General features: G+C 41.7%; 1 protein-coding gene across 3 annotated transcripts in view; it reads left to right on the forward strand.

Moving 5' to 3' along the window:
- plekhh1 (pleckstrin homology domain containing, family H (with MyTH4 domain) member 1) overlaps positions 1-18,809 on the forward strand; it is a 54,113-nt gene extending 35,304 nt beyond the window's left edge. For all 3 annotated transcript variants that reach the window (XM_069721113.1, XM_069721114.1, XM_069721115.1), the window contains 28 exons: positions 222-284; positions 1,397-1,546; positions 1,648-1,731; positions 2,050-2,131; positions 2,512-2,694; positions 3,300-4,054; positions 4,564-4,642; positions 5,759-5,850; positions 6,029-6,176; positions 6,579-6,715; positions 6,830-6,940; positions 7,281-7,367; positions 7,738-7,896; positions 9,234-9,314; positions 9,680-9,859; positions 9,981-10,092; positions 11,088-11,200; positions 12,185-12,361; positions 12,484-12,581; positions 12,679-12,856; positions 13,389-13,544; positions 14,016-14,113; positions 14,236-14,377; positions 14,527-14,669; positions 14,818-14,947; positions 15,810-15,893; positions 16,549-16,695; positions 17,134-18,809. In XM_069721113.1, the coding sequence (XP_069577214.1) occupies positions 222-284; positions 1,397-1,546; positions 1,648-1,731; positions 2,050-2,131; positions 2,512-2,694; positions 3,300-4,054; positions 4,564-4,642; positions 5,759-5,850; positions 6,029-6,176; positions 6,579-6,715; positions 6,830-6,940; positions 7,281-7,367; positions 7,738-7,896; positions 9,234-9,314; positions 9,680-9,859; positions 9,981-10,092; positions 11,088-11,200; positions 12,185-12,361; positions 12,484-12,581; positions 12,679-12,856; positions 13,389-13,544; positions 14,016-14,113; positions 14,236-14,377; positions 14,527-14,669; positions 14,818-14,947; positions 15,810-15,893; positions 16,549-16,695; positions 17,134-17,286 (4,122 nt within the window). In that variant the 3' untranslated portion in view covers positions 17,287-18,809. The remainder of the gene's footprint in view (positions 1-221; positions 285-1,396; positions 1,547-1,647; positions 1,732-2,049; positions 2,132-2,511; positions 2,695-3,299; positions 4,055-4,563; positions 4,643-5,758; positions 5,851-6,028; positions 6,177-6,578; positions 6,716-6,829; positions 6,941-7,280; positions 7,368-7,737; positions 7,897-9,233; positions 9,315-9,679; positions 9,860-9,980; positions 10,093-11,087; positions 11,201-12,184; positions 12,362-12,483; positions 12,582-12,678; positions 12,857-13,388; positions 13,545-14,015; positions 14,114-14,235; positions 14,378-14,526; positions 14,670-14,817; positions 14,948-15,809; positions 15,894-16,548; positions 16,696-17,133) is intronic.
- The last annotated feature ends 3,402 nt before the right edge of the window (positions 18,810-22,211 follow it).

Raw genomic sequence — 22,211 nt, forward strand, 5'->3', positions numbered from 1 at the left:
ACACTAGCATTCTTCTATCACACTGCTGTTTGACCAGTAGTAGCATAATAGATGTTCAGCCACCTCTGAGGGCCTCTCTGCTTTTTCTACGGTATATCTGTGTCCTCCTGCGTAAAGTGCACCTTCTTCTTAAACAGTAAATTTCTTGATTTTCTGACCACCCCCAGGTCATCCCATACAGAGACGGCCGACCATTTGAACCTCTTTTGTCTGTATTCCAGATGCAGGAGCTGGAGCAGAGGGTGACGGAGGCTGACCAGCGGGCGGAGAGTGCCGAGAAACAGGTAAGAGGGCCTCCCTTCATCCTTTTTGTTCACCAGGTTATAAAATAGATAGTTCTGCTTAATTTCAACTCGGGTTTTTGTACCTACTAACATCACTTCAAAGATACGAGCTGCCTGACAATCAGGCGTTCCACAAACTGCAGGTTCGCCAAATTTATTTAGAGGAGAAAATGAAGGCAGATGATAAGATTACTACCCGGACTGTCCAGAGCAAGCATCCATTAAGGTTTATAGAATTACATCTAGTTCAATCAAACTTCTAATTTACTGTACCGGCGACATAGATGTTGGTTTTTTCCCACATAATTTCAGATCCTCAATATTTAGAATTTTGCTCACTCTTTTTTTAATTTTTATTGTCACCATTTTTTTTTTACAATGCAAGTCCATCAAACTTTGTTGTTGTTGTCAATGTTTTTAAATCCCTGCAATTACTTTGGACAGAACAGTGTTATTATAACTCAACGAAATAATTGCAAGAACTCCAAAAATATCATCTTTAAAGGTCATGATAATCTTTTTCCCCAACACTTCAATGCATTTCCATTCTCTATTTTCCCTGTTATATACAACACACACACAATTTATCTGACACAATCAAATCTTTACTCAAGGTCCAGTTATTAGCTTTAACCACATCTCACTGTCCGTCTCCCTAAATAAAATTCACTCAGTTGTATTTAAGCATCTACCAAGAAAGACAGCTGAAAGCTCTGGAAAAAATAGTCAGTGAGTGGACCCTGATTTATAATTTTTTTTTTTTTGTTAAACAACAATGTCCAAGATCAAGAAGAAAGCTCAACCTGCAGGACCTTTAACCACCTAGTACAAGGCACCCTTTGATGGGACATAACAAAAGGAGTGTGCGGTTTAAAGTATCACATACTCTCTTGCTGTCGGGCTTAATCGCCAATTTGCTGTCATTACTGGCTGTTCCAGGTGCTTTCTGTAGGTGGTAATTTAACGGTGCCCTTTCTGTAACAACAAGAAATACCTGAGGGCTTAGAAAGCTTTTTCTCATCAATGTTGGCAAAAAAACAAAACAAAGTATCCTCAGTGTTTTTCTTCTCGGCCCCGCTCGTGCGTTCACTCCTCTCACGATTGCATTTCAGATCCATGTCATGGAAGAAAAGCTGAAGTCTGCAAACGTACAAACCAGTGAATCTGAGAACTCGTTGTACAGAAAGTACCAAGACCTGACCAATCAGGTGCAAGAGAAAGATGCCGTAATAACGAGATTAGAGACGCAGCTGGAAAAACAGGTACGGATGGAGCCATCAGATAAAAGAGCAGAAATGTCCATTTAAGTTCATGACGTGTACGTGGAAACATTTTTCATGAAACCTATTTTCTCTGACTCCAGATCTTAGTCAGAGCTCAGGAGGCAAAAATTATTGAGGAGAAGGCTGCCAAGATTAAAGACTGGGTCACCTTCAAGCTTAAAGAGGTAAGTTTAGACATGTAGAGATACATCTCTGACTGAAGCCCTCATCCTGCTGAGAGAAATCATCTGAGGGAACACGAGAGGCTTACTATTAAAAATAGATGATTTACACCCGGTTGTATACTTTAGTTTTTTTCTGCAAACTGTCAGAAAATGTATGAATACTTATCTGTAAATGAGAACCCATGCTTTTAAGCAGTTTAAAAACGTTCCGTGATGATACTAGCCTTCAGATCAGTACATTAATATCTAGTTGATATACTGTAGATTCTACCTATTACTTTGACTTGTATTTGACGTCGCATATATTCCTGGTTACAGATGGAGCAAGAGAACCAGCAGCTGAAAATGGCAAACCTGAACCAGACAGAGCAGATAATGCTGCTGCGAGACAAACTGCAATGTGAGTGCTGCTGGAGGTGTTCAGAAAGCTACATAAGAAAACTAACTGATATGAACTCGTAAAGATATTCAAAACAAACCGTCTGCAAGGAAGCAAATGAGTACAATATTTATTCCTTTTAATAGTTTGTCTTCCAGGATAAAAATCAGTCATACACTGTGCATGGAAATGTTATCACACTCCTTAATATTTCTTGCTTGTAATATAGGAAATATTTGCATTTAGACATGTCTCACTGTCAGTGAATACGTGTATTTTGTTACCAATAATAAAGTAAAAGCTCCTGTAGAAAAGTACAGAATTGATATAGTATTAGATTATATTCCCAGAGCTCCAGTTCAAAACAGACCGAGTTTACTGACGTTGTTTTTCTTTTCAAGCTCTCTTGGAGAAACCTTCATCCTCTGGATCTCCCGCCGCCTCCCCTGTCCTGGACACCCACCTGGTGCCCAGCAGCCCGCTCTTTCCTCCCAGCTGCCCCGGGACGCCACCGGCTCAGGATGACAGTTGGAGACAGACGGGTCCCCGTGGAGCCACCGCTAACGGCAAGACCCCGCCAACAGGTGAGCTGCAGCTAATTTGTATAATATCAGGAGGGGAAGCAGCACTGATCACATGATCAGTCGGAAATTAAAAGAATTGAGGAGGTTTAAGTTTCACCAAAATCGTACAGGTATTTCCAAAATCTCTGAGTACCATGTGTTTTTGATTCAGCCATTATTTGCTCTTATCATTTGTAATTTTGAGATCATCTTTATTTGAGTATTGTAGGTTTTGCAGTCAATAATCCTTAATACTATTGCATTTTTTTTTGTAATATGTACTAACACTTAGATTTTTTTTAGACACTTATAAGTATCACAAGCTACTGTTTAAAGGAATAAGCCACCTAAAATCTATCTTTTAATTATCAAATGTTTGCGACTTCAAGCTTTGAGCTGCTATCCGGTTGAAGTTTGGTCAAGACAAATATGTTTTCAAAAACCTTTTCAAAGCTTTACCACTATTGATCCATATGTTTATTGTCTTCCAAATTTCTCCCACAGCCTCACTGATACACTGCTTCTACGTCTCTCCATCACATTCTCATTCTGTAGTGTTGATTTATTTCCATTTCCTCCATTATGTTCAGGCTCTCTTGTACACACTCCATGTTCTGTCTCCTCAGATGTGAAAAGGGCTCCTGAACTGGTCAATAAAGGGATCTGCCTCAGAGACCTTGCAGCCCATGATGCCCTCTCTCTGGGTCGGAGCAGGGAGGGTCCCGGCAGCCCCGTTTCCATCAATGGACCGGAGCTCCTGGTGGGCCCAGAGGGCCCGGCAGGGTGCTCCGACAGAGACAACTCCTCCGATGAGCTCAATAGCAAGTTCCGCTCTCAGTGCCTTCACTCGTCCTCGTCCTCGTCATCCTCGTCCTCCGCTTACGAGATGGCCCACGGACCGAGCTCTCCGGATTCGCCCATCAGAATGACGCCCAAAAGCCCGCTCCTGTCCCGCTCCCCTTCCACCAACAACCCCTTTCCAAACCCGTCTCAGCCTCCGATTCACCAGTCGGGCACCAGCATGACGTTACCGAAGGTACGGACTCCGCTCACGCCCAGAGACAGCATCCAGCTGGTGAAGAAGCACTACAGCCAGCCGCAGCCCAGCCTGGACCGACTCCACCAGCTCAACGTGAACATCGATATCATGACGCCGTCCTCCACGTCCTCCACGCTGAAGAGCACCGGCACGAGCACCTCGCCGTTCTCTCAGGTCGTGGAAGAAACAGACATCGACGACGGGCTCCCGGACAGAATGGACGGGGTGGTGGAGGGCCCCGGTCCCGGGGTCTCCTTTGTGGGACTTGCAGAAGAGCTGGAGCGGTTGGATCCAGAAGTTCTGAAGCCGCCAACTCCTCCTTTGCATCGCTTCCCTTCATGGGTATGAGTATTATAATATATAGAAATTCAACTTCAGCATGCAACCTTTATCACTTTTCTGCTCATCTGATAACATTTTGCAAACATTAACAATAGTTTAGTTTAATCTGTTGATAACCAAAGTGTCTTGGAGTGAGTTATTTCCTGGATTATTTCTTAGACTATAGTTACCAGGCAACCAGTGAAGGAGTTACTGGTCTCAGTCAAATAATGTGACAAATAACCCACTGTAGAATGACAAATTGGTGTTTTTACACATTAATAAAAAGGAATAAAAAAAAAATTAAAAAAACACATAGAATATGTTAATGGAGTTTAGAGGTGCTGGTAGATGGATTTTGTGCTAAGATCAATAACTTGATATTTAAAAAAATAAGCGAATAAACATATTTTAAATGTGACAAACTATTTCTCTACAGATTTATTAAGTAATGATCTCAGTGCCAGGTTGTTATACTCTCTAAAGGTGTTGGTAAGCTTGAATATTTCTGATTGTATCGCTCTCTACAGGAGAGTCGGATCTACGCTGTGGCTAAGTCAGGAATGAGAGTATCAGAGGCCGGTCCCGGAGCCAGGGGCCCCGGACGAAGTGAGTGCCCCACAGCCAGAAACAAGAAACCAGCAAAAATATTTTTTTTTGTTGTTGTTTTATCACCCCGTGTGTGTGTATGTGTGTGCGCTCTGGTTTGTGTGTGTGTGTGTGTCGTGAGTCTGGGTGGTGTTACTCGTGCTGTGGGGGATGAGTCAGTTCTGTGAAGAGACATGTCATTCAGCTGATGTTTAAGCTGCTGTGAGGGGGCGAGTGTGGTCTGTTTAGATCTGTCATTGTTGCTTTTGATGTCACTTCCTCTGGCCTGAGGCTACACACACCTGTGCAGGTGTGGGTTCTTCTTCAGGAGCCCTCCCACCCCTTTGGGAAGATGATGGGGGGATGGGGGAGGAGCGTAGGGAGAGGCTGCTGCTTTTTAATCAGCTGCGATGAAAGGACTTGGTAATTACTGCTGCGTTGTCTGTCCCGACATCATCCATTTTGTAGACGGTGAGGTCTGACAGCCCTTTGACTTTGAGTTTTTCTCACTGCCACGAACATGCAGCTCGCTGCCAAATCACTGTTATGGATTAAGTTATAGCTTGCTCAGCTTATTTGGCTTCCTGCCATGTCGTTGCCTTAAGGTGCATCTCTGGCAAAGACAAATACCACGGACAAGTTTTACTGTGTTCAGGCTCTAGATCTTTTTACATCTGCTTTTCAGTGGAGTCCAGCTGCAAATAAAGGTGTAAAATTAAATCGGATTTTCTTTTGTCTTATCCTGCTCTGTATTAAGATAATAGGTGTAAACTGTATTGCTACAGTGAGTATCTGTGGCACTGAAAGGACGTTTTCCCCTTTAATTCCTATGAGTTACTACGTTGTAGGTATATAAGATACATCCCAACAGGGAAATTTGATCAAAATTTGGATCAGAAGGATGAAAATTTTATTTAGGCCACTTTTAACTTATTGTATATTGCTACTGTCATCTGATAGATATTGCTGTGTAACTGCAGAGCCTTTTTAATGACTTTTAGATTTTTCAAACTATTACAGCATCTATAATTTTTCCATGATTACCACTTTTATGCTGTAAATGCTGTGATGTGTGTCGGTCACTCTTGTAATGTTTTTGTCTCGAGCACAATGAATAAACACGTGTGTATGTTGCAGGCTCCAACTTACCCCAGTATCCAGCGGCAGGTCCGTTCACCCAGCTGATCTATAAGAACATCAACGTACCAGTCTACACCACACTGAAAGGGGTGAGTCAAATCGTCTGGATATTTACACATGTGGCCGAATCTGTGCTTTATTTTTCCAGCCTTTACATTAAGATGTGCGTCCCTGTTTTGACTCCCACTGTACAGTATCAGTCGTACTCTGCGCTGTCAGCACGAGACCAGCTTTCATCTGCGCCGTGTTCTCTGTGTTTGTTTCCAGAAAGCCACTCAGATCAGCAGCGTGCCTCTGCCAGACGATGACTCCGGGTCGGAGGATGACAGCAGCTCTCTGGCCAGTTTGCGGACCTCCATCCTGAGTCCGGACAGGAAGAGCAGCGTGCCCGGGAGCCCGCGTGCCGTCAAGAGAGGTGAGGACTTAAAACCACAGCGTAGACGGCACGGTGAAAACAATAATGTCGTAATTACATGGTGACTTGTAGATGCATTATGTTTCACGCGGCAAAACAATAATGTGGTTTGATAGAAAACTTGTCAACAGTCTGGATTTTTTTTTTCTCTTTAAAATTCACCATTCACGCAGAAATGGAGCATAAAAGCGACAACAATGTGACTTTTTCTGCTGACTAGACGGTTTTCCAGTTGCAAAATGTTACATTACAATAGCATGAGTATTTTGACAGTAGATTTCCAATTCAAGAGCCCTATATCCTGTTTTTGCTGCAATATATTCTCGTATCAGAGCTGCTGCTTGTTTGTCAAACATTTCCGTAAGTTTTCCGGGTTTTCTCTGTGACTCTTCTGTGCCACAGGTGTGTCCATGTCCTCCATCAGCTCAGAGAGCGATTATGCCATTCCTCCTGACGCCTACTCCTTGGACAGTGACTACTCTGAGCCGGAGCATAAAGTTCAGCGGACCTCGTCCTACTCCTGCGAGAGCACCGGGCCTGTGAGTACAATCCTTCTTTTACGTACTGAAACCCTTTCGCCGTCCCTTTCACTGCGTTACTATTCAATCAAGATGGCTGCTGAAAAGAACTCCTGTGTTGTTTCGTGTCTGCAGGAGATGCTGGAGAAGTCCGGGTACCTGCTGAAGATGGGCAGTCAGGTGAAAGCGTGGAAACGTCGCTGGTTCATCCTGAGGAATGGAGAGATCCTCTACTATAAATCTCCTGTGAGTGTGTCTCTCGCTTCCAGCACGCCTGTCTGCTTCCTTCTAAGGTTTTGCAAATCTGCACAGAAAACATTGCATGAGTATTTCAAAATTTTGAGTGTTTATCTGTTGGATGGCTGCAGTAGGACCACCTTTACCTTTAAAATTTAAAACACCTTCAAAAAAATTTACTCTCGGGGATTAATAAAGTATATACCTACCTACCTACCTACCTACCTTACACCTGTGAACTTAACAAGAATGGACTTTAAGGCATTTATAGTCACTGCAGTTGCTGTTTCTGAAGGAATTCTTACACCATTTTGGATGAAAATGATGATTTTGTCTTGTGTGTTTTCAGAGTGATGTGATCAGGAAGCCTCAGGGTCAGATTGAGCTGAACTCGTCCTGCTGTATAGTCCGTGGAGAAGGAGCGCAGACATTTCAAGTGAGTGAAAACATGCATCTGACAGGCGTTGCACAGGACTCCTCACAAAAAAGACTGACATTTACTGCTCATGAGTGATAAAAGTATCGAAAATATTGGTAAAGATGTGTTAGTGGCATTAAAAGAAAAAGAAAAGAAAAAACATTTGTAGTGGGACACCGAGAAATTCCCACACACTTAGTAGGCATCACGGTGGGGCTTCACTGCTGCATACCACAGAAGCAGCTTAAGATGACATCAGGTATGGCGTTAGACTGGAATGTTTTCCCGGCTCTTCGGAAGCTGATTCTGATCTCTTCTGACATGGCGACGCTATCTCTGCCTGGCTTAGCATTTTTCCCCCATCTTGCTCTCTTTTTGGTCTAATCAGTTGATTACGGAGAAGAAGACCTTTTACCTGACCGCTGATTCACCCAACATCCTGGAGGAGTGGATCAGGGTTCTGCAGAACATACTCAAAGTCCAGGCCAGCACGCCGGTTACTGTGGAGACGACGGCAAAGCCCACTGTGAGGGGTTGGCTTACAAAGGTCAGATGTCATGGTTTATTATCTAAACTAATCTTCAAAACTTAAAGAACTTAAGGAAGACTGAAAACAGTCTCTGAAGCTCAGTAATTAACATTTAACACTGAGCGTTTGGTGAAAATTGGTTTTCAGAAGTATTCCAAATGCAAATGTTCACATTTGAGAAGCTAGAAGGAGTATTGGAAGGACATTTTTGCAAATTTTTCTTGAAAGGTACTTAAATAATTAATTGGTTTTCAATATCAGTCACCCATTTCGCATTTTTCAGTTCAATTTTCTCTAACATCAGGGATTACACAAAATGTCTGTGCTTGTTTGTCTTTACTGGAATAATATAGTCACGTTTTCTTTTTAACTGACATCAATTTAGGTCAAGAGTTAACCTTTTTTTTTTTCAAGTTCCTGACTTCCCTGCACCATTTATAGTATATTTTGTTAGAGGTTTAGATTAGAGAGGGTTTCTCTCTGAAGATGATACCAAAAATAACTTGTTTTCAGATATAGCATCCGCTCAGGCAGATATAATGTGCCATACGGTGTGTTTGTCACTGAGGTGGGGAGGGTCGGACGGAGCACTCGAGCGGGCAGATTTTTGAAAACCTCCTTCACGTTGGGACAGGGCCGCGAGACCAGAGCTGCTGGAATGTTACACGGCTCTTTAATTCCTCCAGTCTCTCCTTAGCTGTCCGCTGGTAAAATGAAAACACTTAAACAGCTGACGGGCGTGTGTGACGACTCTCTGGCAGATGACCGACAGCCTCGAGCTGAGACGATGGGGCCCACGTCCTCTCAAGCAACATCCCGATGCCTTCCCGCGAGCCGGCTTTGATCTGCCGGTTCTGACAAGATCGCAGTTCAGACAAGAGATGTTTTTGCCTCTCAGAGCGCAGTTGACCCCGGCGACCCCCCCCCCCCTTTGTGAGGGATGCACAGCTGGCTTTGTCTGGAAGGCATCCTCCAGTGACATCATCGTTCCGCGCATATTTCTCCTCTCCTTCTCAGAAAGTGATGTGTAATTATCATGTCCAGCTGCATCCCCTGGTTAAAATGTAGCTGAATGCAGGGGGGGGGGGGGCATTTATTCAGCAGGTGTCTTTGACATAAAAAGTGTATCTCAAGTGATTGGTATGCCTACCTGCAAACTCGGGACGTTTGCTGCTCACATGTAGGAATTCCCACATCAACATCTGTCAAGCTATTTAAAAAAAAACTCGACCTGAATTTTTTTTAAAAAAAATGCACAAAAAAAACACCTGATCTCATGTTACTACTGTCGTGACAAACTGCCAAAATAGCCTTTAAACGTGGTCTGAAATTAAACCGTTTCCTTTTCATTTCAGGTCAAACACGGACACTCCAAGCTGGTGTGGTGTTCTTTGGTTGGAAAAGTCTTGTACTACTATCGCAACCAGGAGGACAAGGTTTTTTTTTTTAAAACAAGTCTCTCTCTCTCTCTCGCTCTACTCCTGACTGAAACCTTACCTGCTTTGAATTTAATCGTTAGTTAGATGTTGTCAAGACTCGTCTAAGATTTTCCAAGCGCATACTCATGTTTAAATAGGTATTATTTATAGGCTTTTGACAAATAAACAATAGAAAAAGAGGAATTAAATGAACTCTCTTGCAAGTATTTGCTTGCAACTAATGCAAAAACAAGAAAAATTACATCTATTTAATATGTTTTCACTCAAACATACTTGATACTTCATGTATAGACTATTTTCTGTAGATTTATATATTTATGTTACCAGTTCTCACAGTTCTTTTGTTTGATCCTCTGTTTCAGCTGCCTCTTGGTCAGCTGCAGATCCGGGAGGCATCAGTGCAGGAAGTGGATCGCTCCTGCGACTCAGACTCAGACTACGAGGCAGGCAGTCGAGGTTTCCTCTCCTCCCACTGCACCTTGGTGGTCCAGCCGAGGGACCAGAGTCCGACGTACCTGCTCATTGGCACCAAGCAGGAGAAGGTAGCGGAACAGGAAGTGTCTCAATAAAATGCCGAGTCGTTTTTTTCATCCAAAGCTACTGGACTCGAACCTATTTTGTTTCTCTGCTTCTATATTAATTAGTACGTTTTCTTTACCACAGGATACATGGTTGTATCACCTGACTGTGGCAGCCGGCAGCAGCGCAACCTTCAAAGTAGGAACAGAGTACGAGCAGCTCATCGGTAAACTCCTCGATGCGGAGGGAGACCCCGGTGAGAAATCTATTAGTATGACAAAAAAAAAAAAAAAAGCTTCAGCTGCATTTGTTGATTTGTTGTTTGGTCCATTTTGAATTTGCTCTGGGAGGCATTTGTGCTTTTTAGTAGTGACAGTAATAAACTAATAGAAGAGGAGGGGAAAGTAAGGAATTTACAATTACATAGTCAATTTCTTAAACCCGTAAGTAGTGTATTAATATCTAATACAAGCCTGATTTGTTAGAAGACATTTAAGATGTTTGACTTTCAATTTAGTTTGTAATTTATCCAAACTGTCTTTAGTGTTAAGCACTAAAATGAAGAGAGTTGATCATCTCTAGCCTCTGATTTTGTTGTCTTAAGAAAACGTAGTCATTAATCATGTTAGTTGCTAATAATTTGGTTATAATTCAAGATTTAAGATTTTGAAATGTCACTTAAAGTATGAATACATGTGTGTTTTCTCAAGTAGCCAAATGTTTTCTGCACGTGACGGCACTGGGTTTATTTATTTCATATATTCTGCACAAAATAGGAACAGCTTTACTATTTTTAAAAAAGTAATCTGTACTTATTTCTACAGTACACAAAACGAGAAATCTGAGAAATGGTTGTCCGTCTTTTTCGGAGACACCCCCCGAAAATATATTTGTAACACTTACGCACAAACACAGTAGATGCATTGACTGAAGTGCTCAGGCATGCAGTGTCTCCCTGTAAGTGGATACAATATTGCTCGGTAGCATGCTACGTGTTATTTTGATCCGTGTTGTCTGACAGCCTTAATCCACTCTGCAGACACTGTTTACGACTGTAGCAGTGACTGAATTCTTCTCAGCTGTTAAGTCATTACAAGCTTTGAAACTCAATCTGTGTTTGTCTGTATGCGCATGTATTTGGGTGGCTTTATATTTATATGTGTGTGTGTGTGTGTGTGTGTGTGTGTGTGTGTGTGTGTGTGTGTGTGTGTGTGTGTGTGTGTGTGTGTGTGTCTCTCGTTCTTTTCCCAGACTCTGTGTTGTGGAAGAGCGAGGCCTTGAGCTTCTGTAAGGAGGGCCTGCGCTCGCCTCTCACCACTCTGCCCTCTGAAGCTCTGCAGACGGAGGCTCTCAAGCTTTTCAAGGTCAGTCTCGCCGCCTCTCACCCTCCTCTCTTGCCTGTTTCTTCTGTCCCAGCCCGCTTATTTGTGATTCTCCTTTTTCCCTTTTATCCCTTTTCCTTTGAATCCCTTTCTGTCTGCCTCTCTCACTAAGAGGGTCTGTTCAAGGCATCATCTGTCCCTACTCCAGTTTGTCCCCAATGTAGCCCCCCTTTTTTTTTTTTTTTTTTGCTCCCTGGATTCGCTCTTTGGCTCGTTTTCTCTTACCAGATCAAAGTCTCCAGACCGAGGGGCCCGACTCATCAAAAAGTGTGGAAGAGAGATAATGGCCTTGATTATCTGCTCTGATTGGGGCTAACCGTTGCTGTGGTTTAGAGCCAGTGTGAAAGCAGACTCCTTTTTAAGAGGAGACATGGGAGGTCAGGGCCTTTAAGAGAGTGGCAGCCATGGATATGGAAACCACAGGAGAACAGGGGACCTTGTAGGAAGATGGCAGATCCCTTATTCTTATGTCAAACCCGTAGCCCTCCGTGTGCCCACCCAGGGGCCCCCCCTCCCTGCCCGAGTCATGCTTCACAGCCCCACCGAACTACAGTCGGGCTGCGGGATTGAAGGCTGAATGGGATTGGCTCTTTTTTTTTTTGACCAGCCAGCCTTAAAAAAAATGTCCCCAAAGTGCACACAATGAAACAGACTGAATGGTGGTGACACGCTTTTCAACTCTGTGCTCCACTTCATGTCTTTGAAGCGTTAATGAATCTGACGATGAAAAGCTGTTAAATGGCTTCTTTGTCTTCAACTCTGAGAACAAAATAATGAAGTTCATGTTTCCTCCGTCACGCTGGAGCTCACCCACTGCATATTAGCATCACCCAGTATTTATTTAGCTGTTTTAAATCGAATTAAATATCTGCTCCTTCCAGAATATATTTGGATTTCCTGGTGTGTGTTTGCCTCCCCCTGCTGGTCATTCAACGCCATTAAATCTCAGCCTTTACTTCTCCGCAGTCCTGTCAGCTCTTCATCAACGTGCTGGTGGAGTCTCCCTCCGTCGATTACCACACCTCGCTGGCCCAGAATGCATTGCAGGTGTGCCTGACCCACCCGGAGCTGCAGAACGAGATGTACTGTCAGCTCATCAAACAGACCAACCGCCGCACGCCACACCACTACTCGCTCACGCAGGTCCGAAGAAATGTTTACAAAAGAGCCGGGGCAGCCGAAGAAAAATTCAAATTATTTCAGTTTGATTTGCACCACTTGTAAACTGACAACAAAATACGTGATATGTTCTTATTTCCCTGTAGTGTTGGCAGCTGTTGTCTCTGTGCGTGGCTCTTTTCCTTCCTCAACAACATTTCCTCTGGTACCTGAGACAGTACCTGCAACACAACGCTGACCCAAGGTGAGTAAACTCGAGCTTCACGTTGACTCCCGAGTCCTTCAAACACAGCAGAAAAAAAAAAAAAGGTTATTCGTACTATTTGGATTTCCCCACGCAGGAGTGAGGTGGGGAAGTACGCGGTGTACTGTCAGAGATCTTTGGAGCGTACGCTGCAGAACGGAGAGCGGGAGGCGAAACCTTCACGGATGGAGATAGTTTCCATCCTGCTGAGGAACCCCTACCACCACTCGCTGCCTTTCAGCATCCCGGTTCACTTCATGAACAACACCTACCAGGTAACACGGAGTTAGACGGAAACACAATTCTTACTCCGGCTGCATTATTAGTTCGTCCTATTAACATCTTAAACACACAGATTTTCCTTCGGGTTTCCTTCAGTTTGTTCATTTTGGTTCAGTTCGACACATCCCAGCCTGTGTTTCCCAGTGGGAAGGAAAGCAGCATCGCTTTATAATGCACGGGTTATTTCCTGTTGCAGCTCCTGCCGTTTACTTTTTTTTTTTTTTTTTTAAATTGCTAATAAATTGAACAGTTTGGACTTGGACCAAGATGGCGACAGTTTAGGGTGGAAAGTGTCCAGCGGCTTCACACTTCTTTTTTGGACTGTTTTGAGTGCATCATCCTGGTACTTGTAGCGCACCGCATGTTTCTGTACTCCATTGTAGACGCGCTTATGCACTCAAACTAGGGAATCTTAGTAGCCCAAGTAGGCAATTTGGATCACAGCATTAGAGGCTGGGTCTGGTTTGCGGCGCCTCTTTTCAATGAGAGTGACATCACTCCTTTTGTTTTGCTTTTTCCATTTAGGTGGTGGGTTTCGATGGCTCCACCACAGTGGAGGAGTTCCTCAACACGCTGAACCAGAGGATCGGCATGAGGAAGCCTCAGCTGACTGGATTCGCCCTCTTCACCGACGATCCGTCGGGCAAAGACCTGGAGCACTGCCTGCAGCCGTCTGCCAAGGTAAAGCTGCGGGTCGCCGAGCACGAAACCAGCCGCGCACCACGGAGGCTTTTTGCCTTTCTGTTTGTGCAGCTCACCAAATCCTTCGTCTCATGTCACCTAATAATTTAGAGTATCCGTAATGAGTTGTGTGGGACTGTTTTGACAAATTGAAGCTTTGAAAACTTTTTGGGACTTTTTGGTTTTCAGATGTGAACATAGTCCAGCATATCACGGCCTTCCTCTGTAATTTGATTTCAGTCAATCATGGTAAAACCAGTGTTTCCACTTCATTTTCATTATGGTCACTGAAATTGTTCCATCGTGTTTAACCAGCCCACAAATGAACCTTCTATAACTCCATCTGGATGAAATGCTGTACAGTAGATCTCAGTGTTGTAGATGTAGCTGCTGCCACCTGCTGACTCAAACCAAAATAAGGGGGGGGGGAAATGTATACGTCTGACTGGAGACTTTTATCCCCGTTGCCAGATCTGTGATGTCATTTCCAAGTGGGAGCAAGCTCTCAAGGAACTGCATCCTGGGAAAAACGAGGGCACACGGATAGTTCGACTAACATACAAGAGCAGGTAGGATTTCTGTCTTAGCGTGTGGGCTCTGTCAGACTCAACGCAGAGTTTATTCTTTTTGCAGGACTTTTAAGAGGAAAACAGTTTTAATGGCATTGTGTGCATTATGTGGGCATGTGCAGGCTGTGTTTCAGATCTCAGGTAAAGGGAGAGACAGAACGTGAGCGCCTCCTGCTGGCGTACCAGGTGAACGATGAAGTTCAGCAGGGCCACTTCCCGGTGAACAAAGAGCTGGCCCTTGAAGTGGCTGCGCTCATGGCACAGGTCTGGAAAGATTATGTCAAGAAACCAAACTTATTGGGATAAAAAGATTTGTTTCGTGGTTTCTTTGTTTTGTCGTCTACTCTGCAGATTTTCGGTGTTTTAAAACCGTCTTTCCCTTTCGCTCTCTCCTTCTGCTGTTTGTCCCCCAGGTCGAACACGGTGATTTGGAGCGACCAGCTGCCTCCTCTCCTGCCGGCTCTCCTCAGCCTAAATCTCAGCTGATTCTCCTGCAAGCATTAGAGCGCTTCTACCCCAAACGCTACAAACAGGACTGCAGCTCAGAGCAGCTCAGGTAAAACAAAATCGCCGATTTCAAGATAAATATGGTGCCCTGCATTTTCTTTTGATTTGTTTACAGCAGTATCCTCTTGCAGCAAAAAACAAAGCATGTCTGCCCGATGTAGCCACAAATGAACCCACTGTTCCTTTTCTCCTTTCAGAGATCTTACCGAGCGTCTGGCCACCAAGTGGTCAATGCTGCGTGGCTGCAGTGCATCCGAGTGTGTGAGAATATACCTGACTGTGGCTCGGAAGTGGCCCCTGTTTGGAGCCAAGCTCTTCAGCGCCAAGGTAAAAACTAAAATGTACAGTGTCTCTCTTCTGTTGTTTTCGGTTGCATGTTGCCCGTGCTGAGCCCGCATACCCAGCATGCTTCGCAATCGGATAAAGACTTGAGAACTCGTGGGAATGGGTACCGATCGGTCGGGACTGATGGCAAACATAAAGTAATAATCCCGACAACTCCGACGAGGTTGGTGCCAGGTTGGATCAGCCGGAGGGACGCAGCTCTGAATTCTGTTTTGCCGTGATTGGTTGTTTTACCGTCCCTAACCCTAATCTAAACCCTCATCTGAACCTCACCACAATGTAACAGCCAATCATTGACAGTGTCCCTCCGCTGATCCGATCTACCATCTGAAATGCAAATGCCATGAAGCTCCTCGGGAATATACGTGCTTAATTTCAAAGGCCCCAGAAGATAAGATGATGCTAACTGCGGTGTTTTGTTTGCGCCATAAACTTCAAAAAAAAAAAAAAAAAAAAAAATCTGCTCATTTCTACATTGGAAGATCTGACAAATGAATGTAAACATGTAGTAAACAATGACATGATAATGTTTGGCATCCGTGTCGGACCTCAAGTCATGCTGGGTAATGTATGCAGGCCCAGTGAGGGCATTTAGTCTCTCTCTTGTGCCACAAAGTTAGTATTTGTCTGTTATGTTCAGTTGTCTGTTCAATCCAATTGAAAACAAGAAGATACTCTTGATCTTTTGTCGAAAGTAAAAATTCATTTAGCCCCTAAATCAGCCATGCATCAAGCTGTGGACCCAATCTGAGGCCGCGAAGAAGACCCAGCGATGACGCTGTAATGTTTAACAGGATAATGACATCTGTTAAACAACCTTTCTATATTTCCCCTGTCTCCACAGCCTGTCCCTCCCTCTCCTGTGGAGCAGAGCCAGGTGTGGCTGGCAGTCAATGAGGATGGACTGTGTGTGCTGGACTACACCATGGTGAGTTTCAGGCTGTGTGGAGAAAACACATCCATCAACACGGACCGTCCCGACATCTTGTTTACATCTTGCTAACATTTTTTAAATAAAAGAAAAAAAAAAAAAAAAAAAAATCTATTCCAACATATACTGTTGCTTCACTTCACAACTGGAAAACTGAGATTTCTTTTAACAAACTGCAGTTCTCAGCTGGATCGGCCACAGCTGCTCTGGTCTGGAAGGATTTTTATGTTGTGGTGTTTCGAACACCAGAAATCCAAAAGGAAAATAAAAAGGCCAGCGTCTGATTTGACATACTTGACCCTGACAGACAGCCGTTCCAACATGTAAACCTTGTTAACGTGAGCTCTGTAATTTTCGGCAGCCCATATTGATCCACTTCACTCTCGGTCTGGCGCGCGGCGTTGCTCATGTGTTCTTCGGAAAAGTATGAGAGAAAAACAAAGTGAAAATCAGACGAAGTTGCTGGAAATTATGTCACACTTCTTCACGCTCAATTGAGCGCTCAAAAAACGCAGAAACCAAAATGATTTTCCCAAATGAATTCCATGCTCTATATTGGGATCGGCAATAAAAAAATTTAAAAAAAAATCTGAGCCCTGTTTATATCCGTTTCACTGCACGTTTCACACTGGCAATGCATTTCATTTCTCAGCACACGCTGCTCACGCACTCCCACCAGTCTGTGATTACCTTCGGTGGTTGCCGTGACGATTTCATGGTGGTCACAAGCCAGCAGAGGGAGCCTGGGGTTGGGAAGAAGAGCGTGGAGAAGCTGATGTTTGCGATGGCAAAACCAAAGGTACGAATCCGGTTTACGCCGGTAAAGTTTTTTAGAAATGGTTGAAATAATTAATGTCACCAAGAAGCAATTTCAATTGTCAAATTTCAATATTTGAAACATGGAAGATGGTGATGAGTTTATCCGAAGGCTGTAAGGATCGGTCTGTAAAAGAAGTTTGTGATCTTAAGCATCAGCTGACACGTTAATGAAGAAAACAGGTTGTTTCTGTTATTTTATGTGTGGAATCTCAACGGAGCTTTAACACAGGGTCGTATTACGACTGCAGTGGATGCTAATGGGGCTAACTTCATTCTTGATTGCAGATAAGTTGGATTTCTCCGGTTTTCTGTGAGCATCTCTGGGTTCCCAGCTCCCCAGAATCAAATAAAACACATCCATGTCATAATGTTAAATCCATTAACTCTTTGTTTGTTTGTTTTTTTGCTGTCATGGCAGATACTGGAGCTGACCTTACTCATGGCCAGCTACATTAACCACTGGAACCCCGGCCTCCCGTCTGCCTCCCACCAGCCGCTCGGCCACTGGGACGTCGACAGCAGGCACTTCCCCGCCATGAACTACACCACCAAGGGCCCCACTCTACTGTGAAAAGGACAACAAAGACTTGCTTTGACTACAGGGAGGCTCGATGACAGCACTCGCTACGAGTTTGCACTCATCTGAAGTGCACTGGGTTTCATGTCCTTCTTACAGAACAGGTACTCAGAGATATTTTTTTGTTTTTCTTTAATGAAGATTTAGATTTAGAAATGTCAGGATGAGGAGTCTCGTTAGGCTATTTATTTTGGCAGAAAAGTGTCTCAACTCTGCTTTTCTTCGGCGTAACGTCACTCTTGAATTCATCGTTGAAATGGGATGTCAGAATTTTTTTTTTTTTTTTTTTTTTTTTAAAGATTGCGATGGTCTGTGGTCGCCACTCGTCACATTTCCACTCGCATAGAGATCGTTTTCGTCGCAAACCTCTGCTCAGATTTGTCTGGCTGTGTGTTACTGTAATTATTCAACATGAATCACAAGTAACTAAAAAGGTACCAGAGTTTTGAATTCTCACTCGCCACTTGGAAGGGACTGATGTAGCGTTCATAAAATTCATAGATTTTAGTGTTCTAATATAATCCCAATATGATATTAATGTAATTTAGGGCCTCAACTAACAATTGTTTCCATTTTAAAATGAATTAAGACTCCAGAATCCAAGTTGACATAATTACATTTATTCAAACAGCTTAAAATCCCCAAAATATTGAATTTATCATCATAGAAAATATTAAAAAAGTAAAAGTATTCCCATTTAAGTTGCTGGAGCCAGTGAATTGTATTATTAATTGATTATCAAACTAGTTGATGAATTTTCTGTTGGTTGATCAAGAAATTATTTCTACACTAAGATGTATCTAATTGGGTTTTCCACATAAAATAAGGAGCTGATTTTCCTGAAGCAATTAAAGTTACATTCAAGGATCCTTTTATTGTTTATATTTAGCTCACTTATTTAGCATAAAGCAGGCCAAAAGAAGAAGAGTCAAGAATGCAAACAGTTTGACCCAGACCTGCTATTATTGTAATGTTGCTGCGGTTCACAATGAGACAATGGAATAAAAAAAGGTATATACACTGTAAGAGTGATATACTGCGTGTATAAAGCATCTGTGCATCTGTGAAACTTCCTTTTCTGATGGTCATCTAATTACATTTTTCTCCCTTAAAACTGCAGAACATACAGTTTATTCATATTCAGACCACACACATAGTTTTAATGGTCAACAACAAAGGAGAAGACCTTTTTTTTTTAAGTTTTTTTTTTTTTTAAATAGAGCTACCAACATATTTGAATGACTTGAACTGTTTTGGATAAACCACTGTCTTGCTCGTGTTCATATTAGTTATTTATTTTCTCTCTCACATTTTGGGGCTTTTCGCATAAAAAGGCACAGTTTTCCACAGTGGTCACGTTTGTGTGGGAAAACGTGCGCTTTCCGTTGTGTCGCAGAGTAATTTAAGAGCAGAGTATGTTTGGTTACTGTCACTAGAATGTGTTTCAAATGTTTCAACGATGGTGTCTTCATGTCGCTTGTATGCATGTGTGGAAATAAAATCAACGGTACAAATCCTTTGCTGACTCTTTGTTAACACAACTTTTGTGTATATTGTTTCATGCAGTCTATTTAGACAGACAGACAGACAGATAGATAGATAGATAGATAGATAGATAGATAGATAGATAGATAGATAGATAGATAGATAGATACTTTATTAATCCCCAAGGGGAAACTTTTTCACTACAGCAACATTTATAGATGCAGGAAAGAAATAAAATAACAGTAAAAAATATTAAATATAAAAATGCACAGTATATACAATAAAATAGAATAAAATAAAATAGAATGGAATAATTAAATTAAAACTAACTAAACAATAGTGAAAAAGAAAAAAAGTTTTTTTTTGTTTTGTTTTTTTAAATATTTAAACAGCCAAGAAAAACACAACAGACAACAGTGTTATTGTTGTGTGATGGATTTTGCCAGAGGTGAGTTATTGTACAGTCTTATTGCAGTGGGCAGGAATGATCTCCTGTATCTGTCCTTGTGACAGCGGAGCTGGAGCAGTCTGGTGGAGGAAGTGCTCCGCTGTCCCTGCAGCAGGTGGTGGAGAGGGTGGTCAGGGTGATCCCATATGGATAACAGTTTCCTCAGCGTCCTCCTCTCCACCACCTTTTCCAGGCTGTCCAGATTGCAGCCAATGATGGAGCCAGCCTTCTTAACCAAATACTTCATATATAATACTTCACAGTGGCAGAAAGTACGTATGGTTTCCAGGTACAGTACTTATTTGAAGTAATTTACTGTATTTAAGAGGGAAATACAAAACTTTTTACTCCAGTAATTATCTGAAAACTAGTTATTTGTCAGGTAAAGTTTTTACAAATGTATCTGCTGCTACAAATTTGATTTGTGTAAATAAACTGCTACAGTATTTAAAGACTTGGTTTTATTTCAAAAGGGCAAAATGTTGCTTGCATATTAATGCATTCGGTAGGGCTGGGTTGTATAATTTCTATAAATTTCATATAGTTTCTTCTGGAAGTGTATATGTCACAATGTAAAAAGCAAAGCAAATTTACATGTTGAATAATGCAATTATTTTTTAGTGTAATGAGCTTTGGTTCTCTGTTTTGACAACAAAATATTCTTGTTCTTCCACCGAACATTTTTTCCATATAAATATATACCACTCTGAAAGGTGTCATACTGATTTATGAAAAAAATATTTGTAATATTAAAGTATATTTTCTGGTAATACTTTTGACAAAAGTGAAGTTTTGACTGAAAGACTAAGAATCCTTAATATTTCTTTCACCACAAATATCTTACACATGTATTGTCTAAATGTTTTAGTATTTCTTCTGTTATATCTCTTCATTTTTGCTGAGCATGCGTCTAACAATTACAACAACAAATTTAAAAAAAAAAAAAATCAAGCAACATTTTTACAGTGTGTTTTAAATGACATATTCTTGGCTTATTTTCTTTTGCTGGAACAAAACTTCCATTGGCCTTCCCTTACAAACTCTCTTGCCAATAAGTGCTGTTTAACATATTATAAGGAAATGCAGGGTTCATGCAACAGTAACAAAAATTGTATACTAGTCAAAAGCTCCTCTTGAAGAAAAAGAAAAAGGACAGTTTTTACGCAGTATGTCACTAAAAAAAACCTTCTCTTCTCATTCATTTTGTTCATAAACCAATAGTTACCTACTCTGTGCTGGTATACAGCCTTGCAGTGTACAGGTTTTACTGGAGTGGAGTTGCTCTGCTTTTTCTTATCCAAGGGGGTCAAAGTAGTAATGGCATTTTCCTGCCAAATATATGCTGTAAATCCCTGATTTTTACGGCTTGTCTGAAGCACTTGTTGTTCCATAGCTGCTCTCATGCAAAATGAAAAACTCGTTACAGGGCTCACTGCTGTATTTCTGCGTGCCTTCATTTCTCATCAAAAAAGAAAATAACTTTTCCATGGTGCAATACGGCTGCAGCCGCATGCTTTATAACAGTTTAAATCATATTGAATTTAAGGTAAAAGTTTCCAGTGTTGTGGTATAGATGAACATTTTGTTACCCTTGCAGTAAATTTTCAGTTTTTTTTTTTTTTGCTGTGTCAATATGTATGTTACATGAGTTATGAAAGACATCAGATTTGAAAAACAATATTTACCCAGAAAAGCGTGTGGCTGTATAGGAGGATGTGTGTGCATAATATAAAACATAAAAAGTCCTGTGTTAAGCTAATGATTTTAATTAGCATTTCATCTGAAAAGTTGTTTGTTTATATAGTAAATATGATCAAATATTGAACAGTGCGTGTTGTCATTTTTCTAGTGTAGTCTGACATTTTGTAATTGTTTGATCTTTGTTAGACTGACAGTATAAGTCAAATTTATGAACATAGAAGCTGATGGAAACATTTCAAAATGTTCAATACCTAAGTGCAAATTTACTCTGATAAGTGAAAAATCCTGCATTCAAAATGTAAAAGTAAGTATCAAAAGTGAAAATATAAACTTTGCAAAATAGTCCCATTTGTGTGTTTTATATATAGGCTACAATATGCTATGTATTTTGGTTAATTATATATTTGCATTAATGGTTAGCTAACGTTTTACCCTTATGGTTGGTTGAGGTGGAGCTAATTTTAATTATATTAAACACCGTTTGGCTGTTTTAAGTTAATAACAGATCATCATATTTCAGAGGATGACTGTGTTTTGTACATTTTGCCATTTAAAATTATGACACAGCAACTCATTAAAGAGGTTTTCTGAAAATATGCTTCACATTTGAGAAACCTCATAGTAGCGATGTTTGCCTTGCCCTTTTTTTTGCCTGCAAGGCAACACGGGTTGTCAGCAGTCTGAGGTGTATTATACAAAACTGGACATAGTCCTGATTAAAGTTGCCAAAGTTGAACAGCATGTACAATTATAAGGTGTGATTAACAATGAAACATAAGTCGAGCCTCATACACACCCCTTTTACCTCTGATGTACTACAGTTAACTGTTGAAGCATGTGGGAACTTCAAACAGTGGTCTCTTAATGACCTGTTGAACCATCGGTGTGAAATAACTTTGCAGTAAATGCAAAAAGGAGAGCAGATACTGTTTGCCCACTCACGGTCACTGAAGTTTGTCAAACGTGACATTTACATTACATAAACTGCAGTTGGCGGGGTCTATGATGCAAACTGTGTTCAGACATGTTCAAGGGCAACTTATCAGTTCATGAACTGTATGTTTTTCAAAATGATTTTTGAACTGCACATAATCATACTGAAACACGTGTTGGCAAATGTCCACCGTGTATCAATATTTCATATATTGAATGGTGATAGGCTACCTACTAGTGGCGGCATTGAATTATTTAGACAGAATAACTATCTATCTATCTATCTATCTATCTATCTATCTATCTATCTATCTATACCATGTGCATTACTGAGTCATATTGCTGTTTTACT

Source organism: Brachyistius frenatus, unplaced genomic scaffold (genome assembly GCF_029030835.1).
Source record: "Brachyistius frenatus isolate BFR_SWC_R1_liver_20210118 unplaced genomic scaffold, ASM2903083v1 Contig_257, whole genome shotgun sequence".
NCBI classification, from domain to species: domain Eukaryota; kingdom Metazoa; phylum Chordata; class Actinopteri; family Embiotocidae; genus Brachyistius; species Brachyistius frenatus.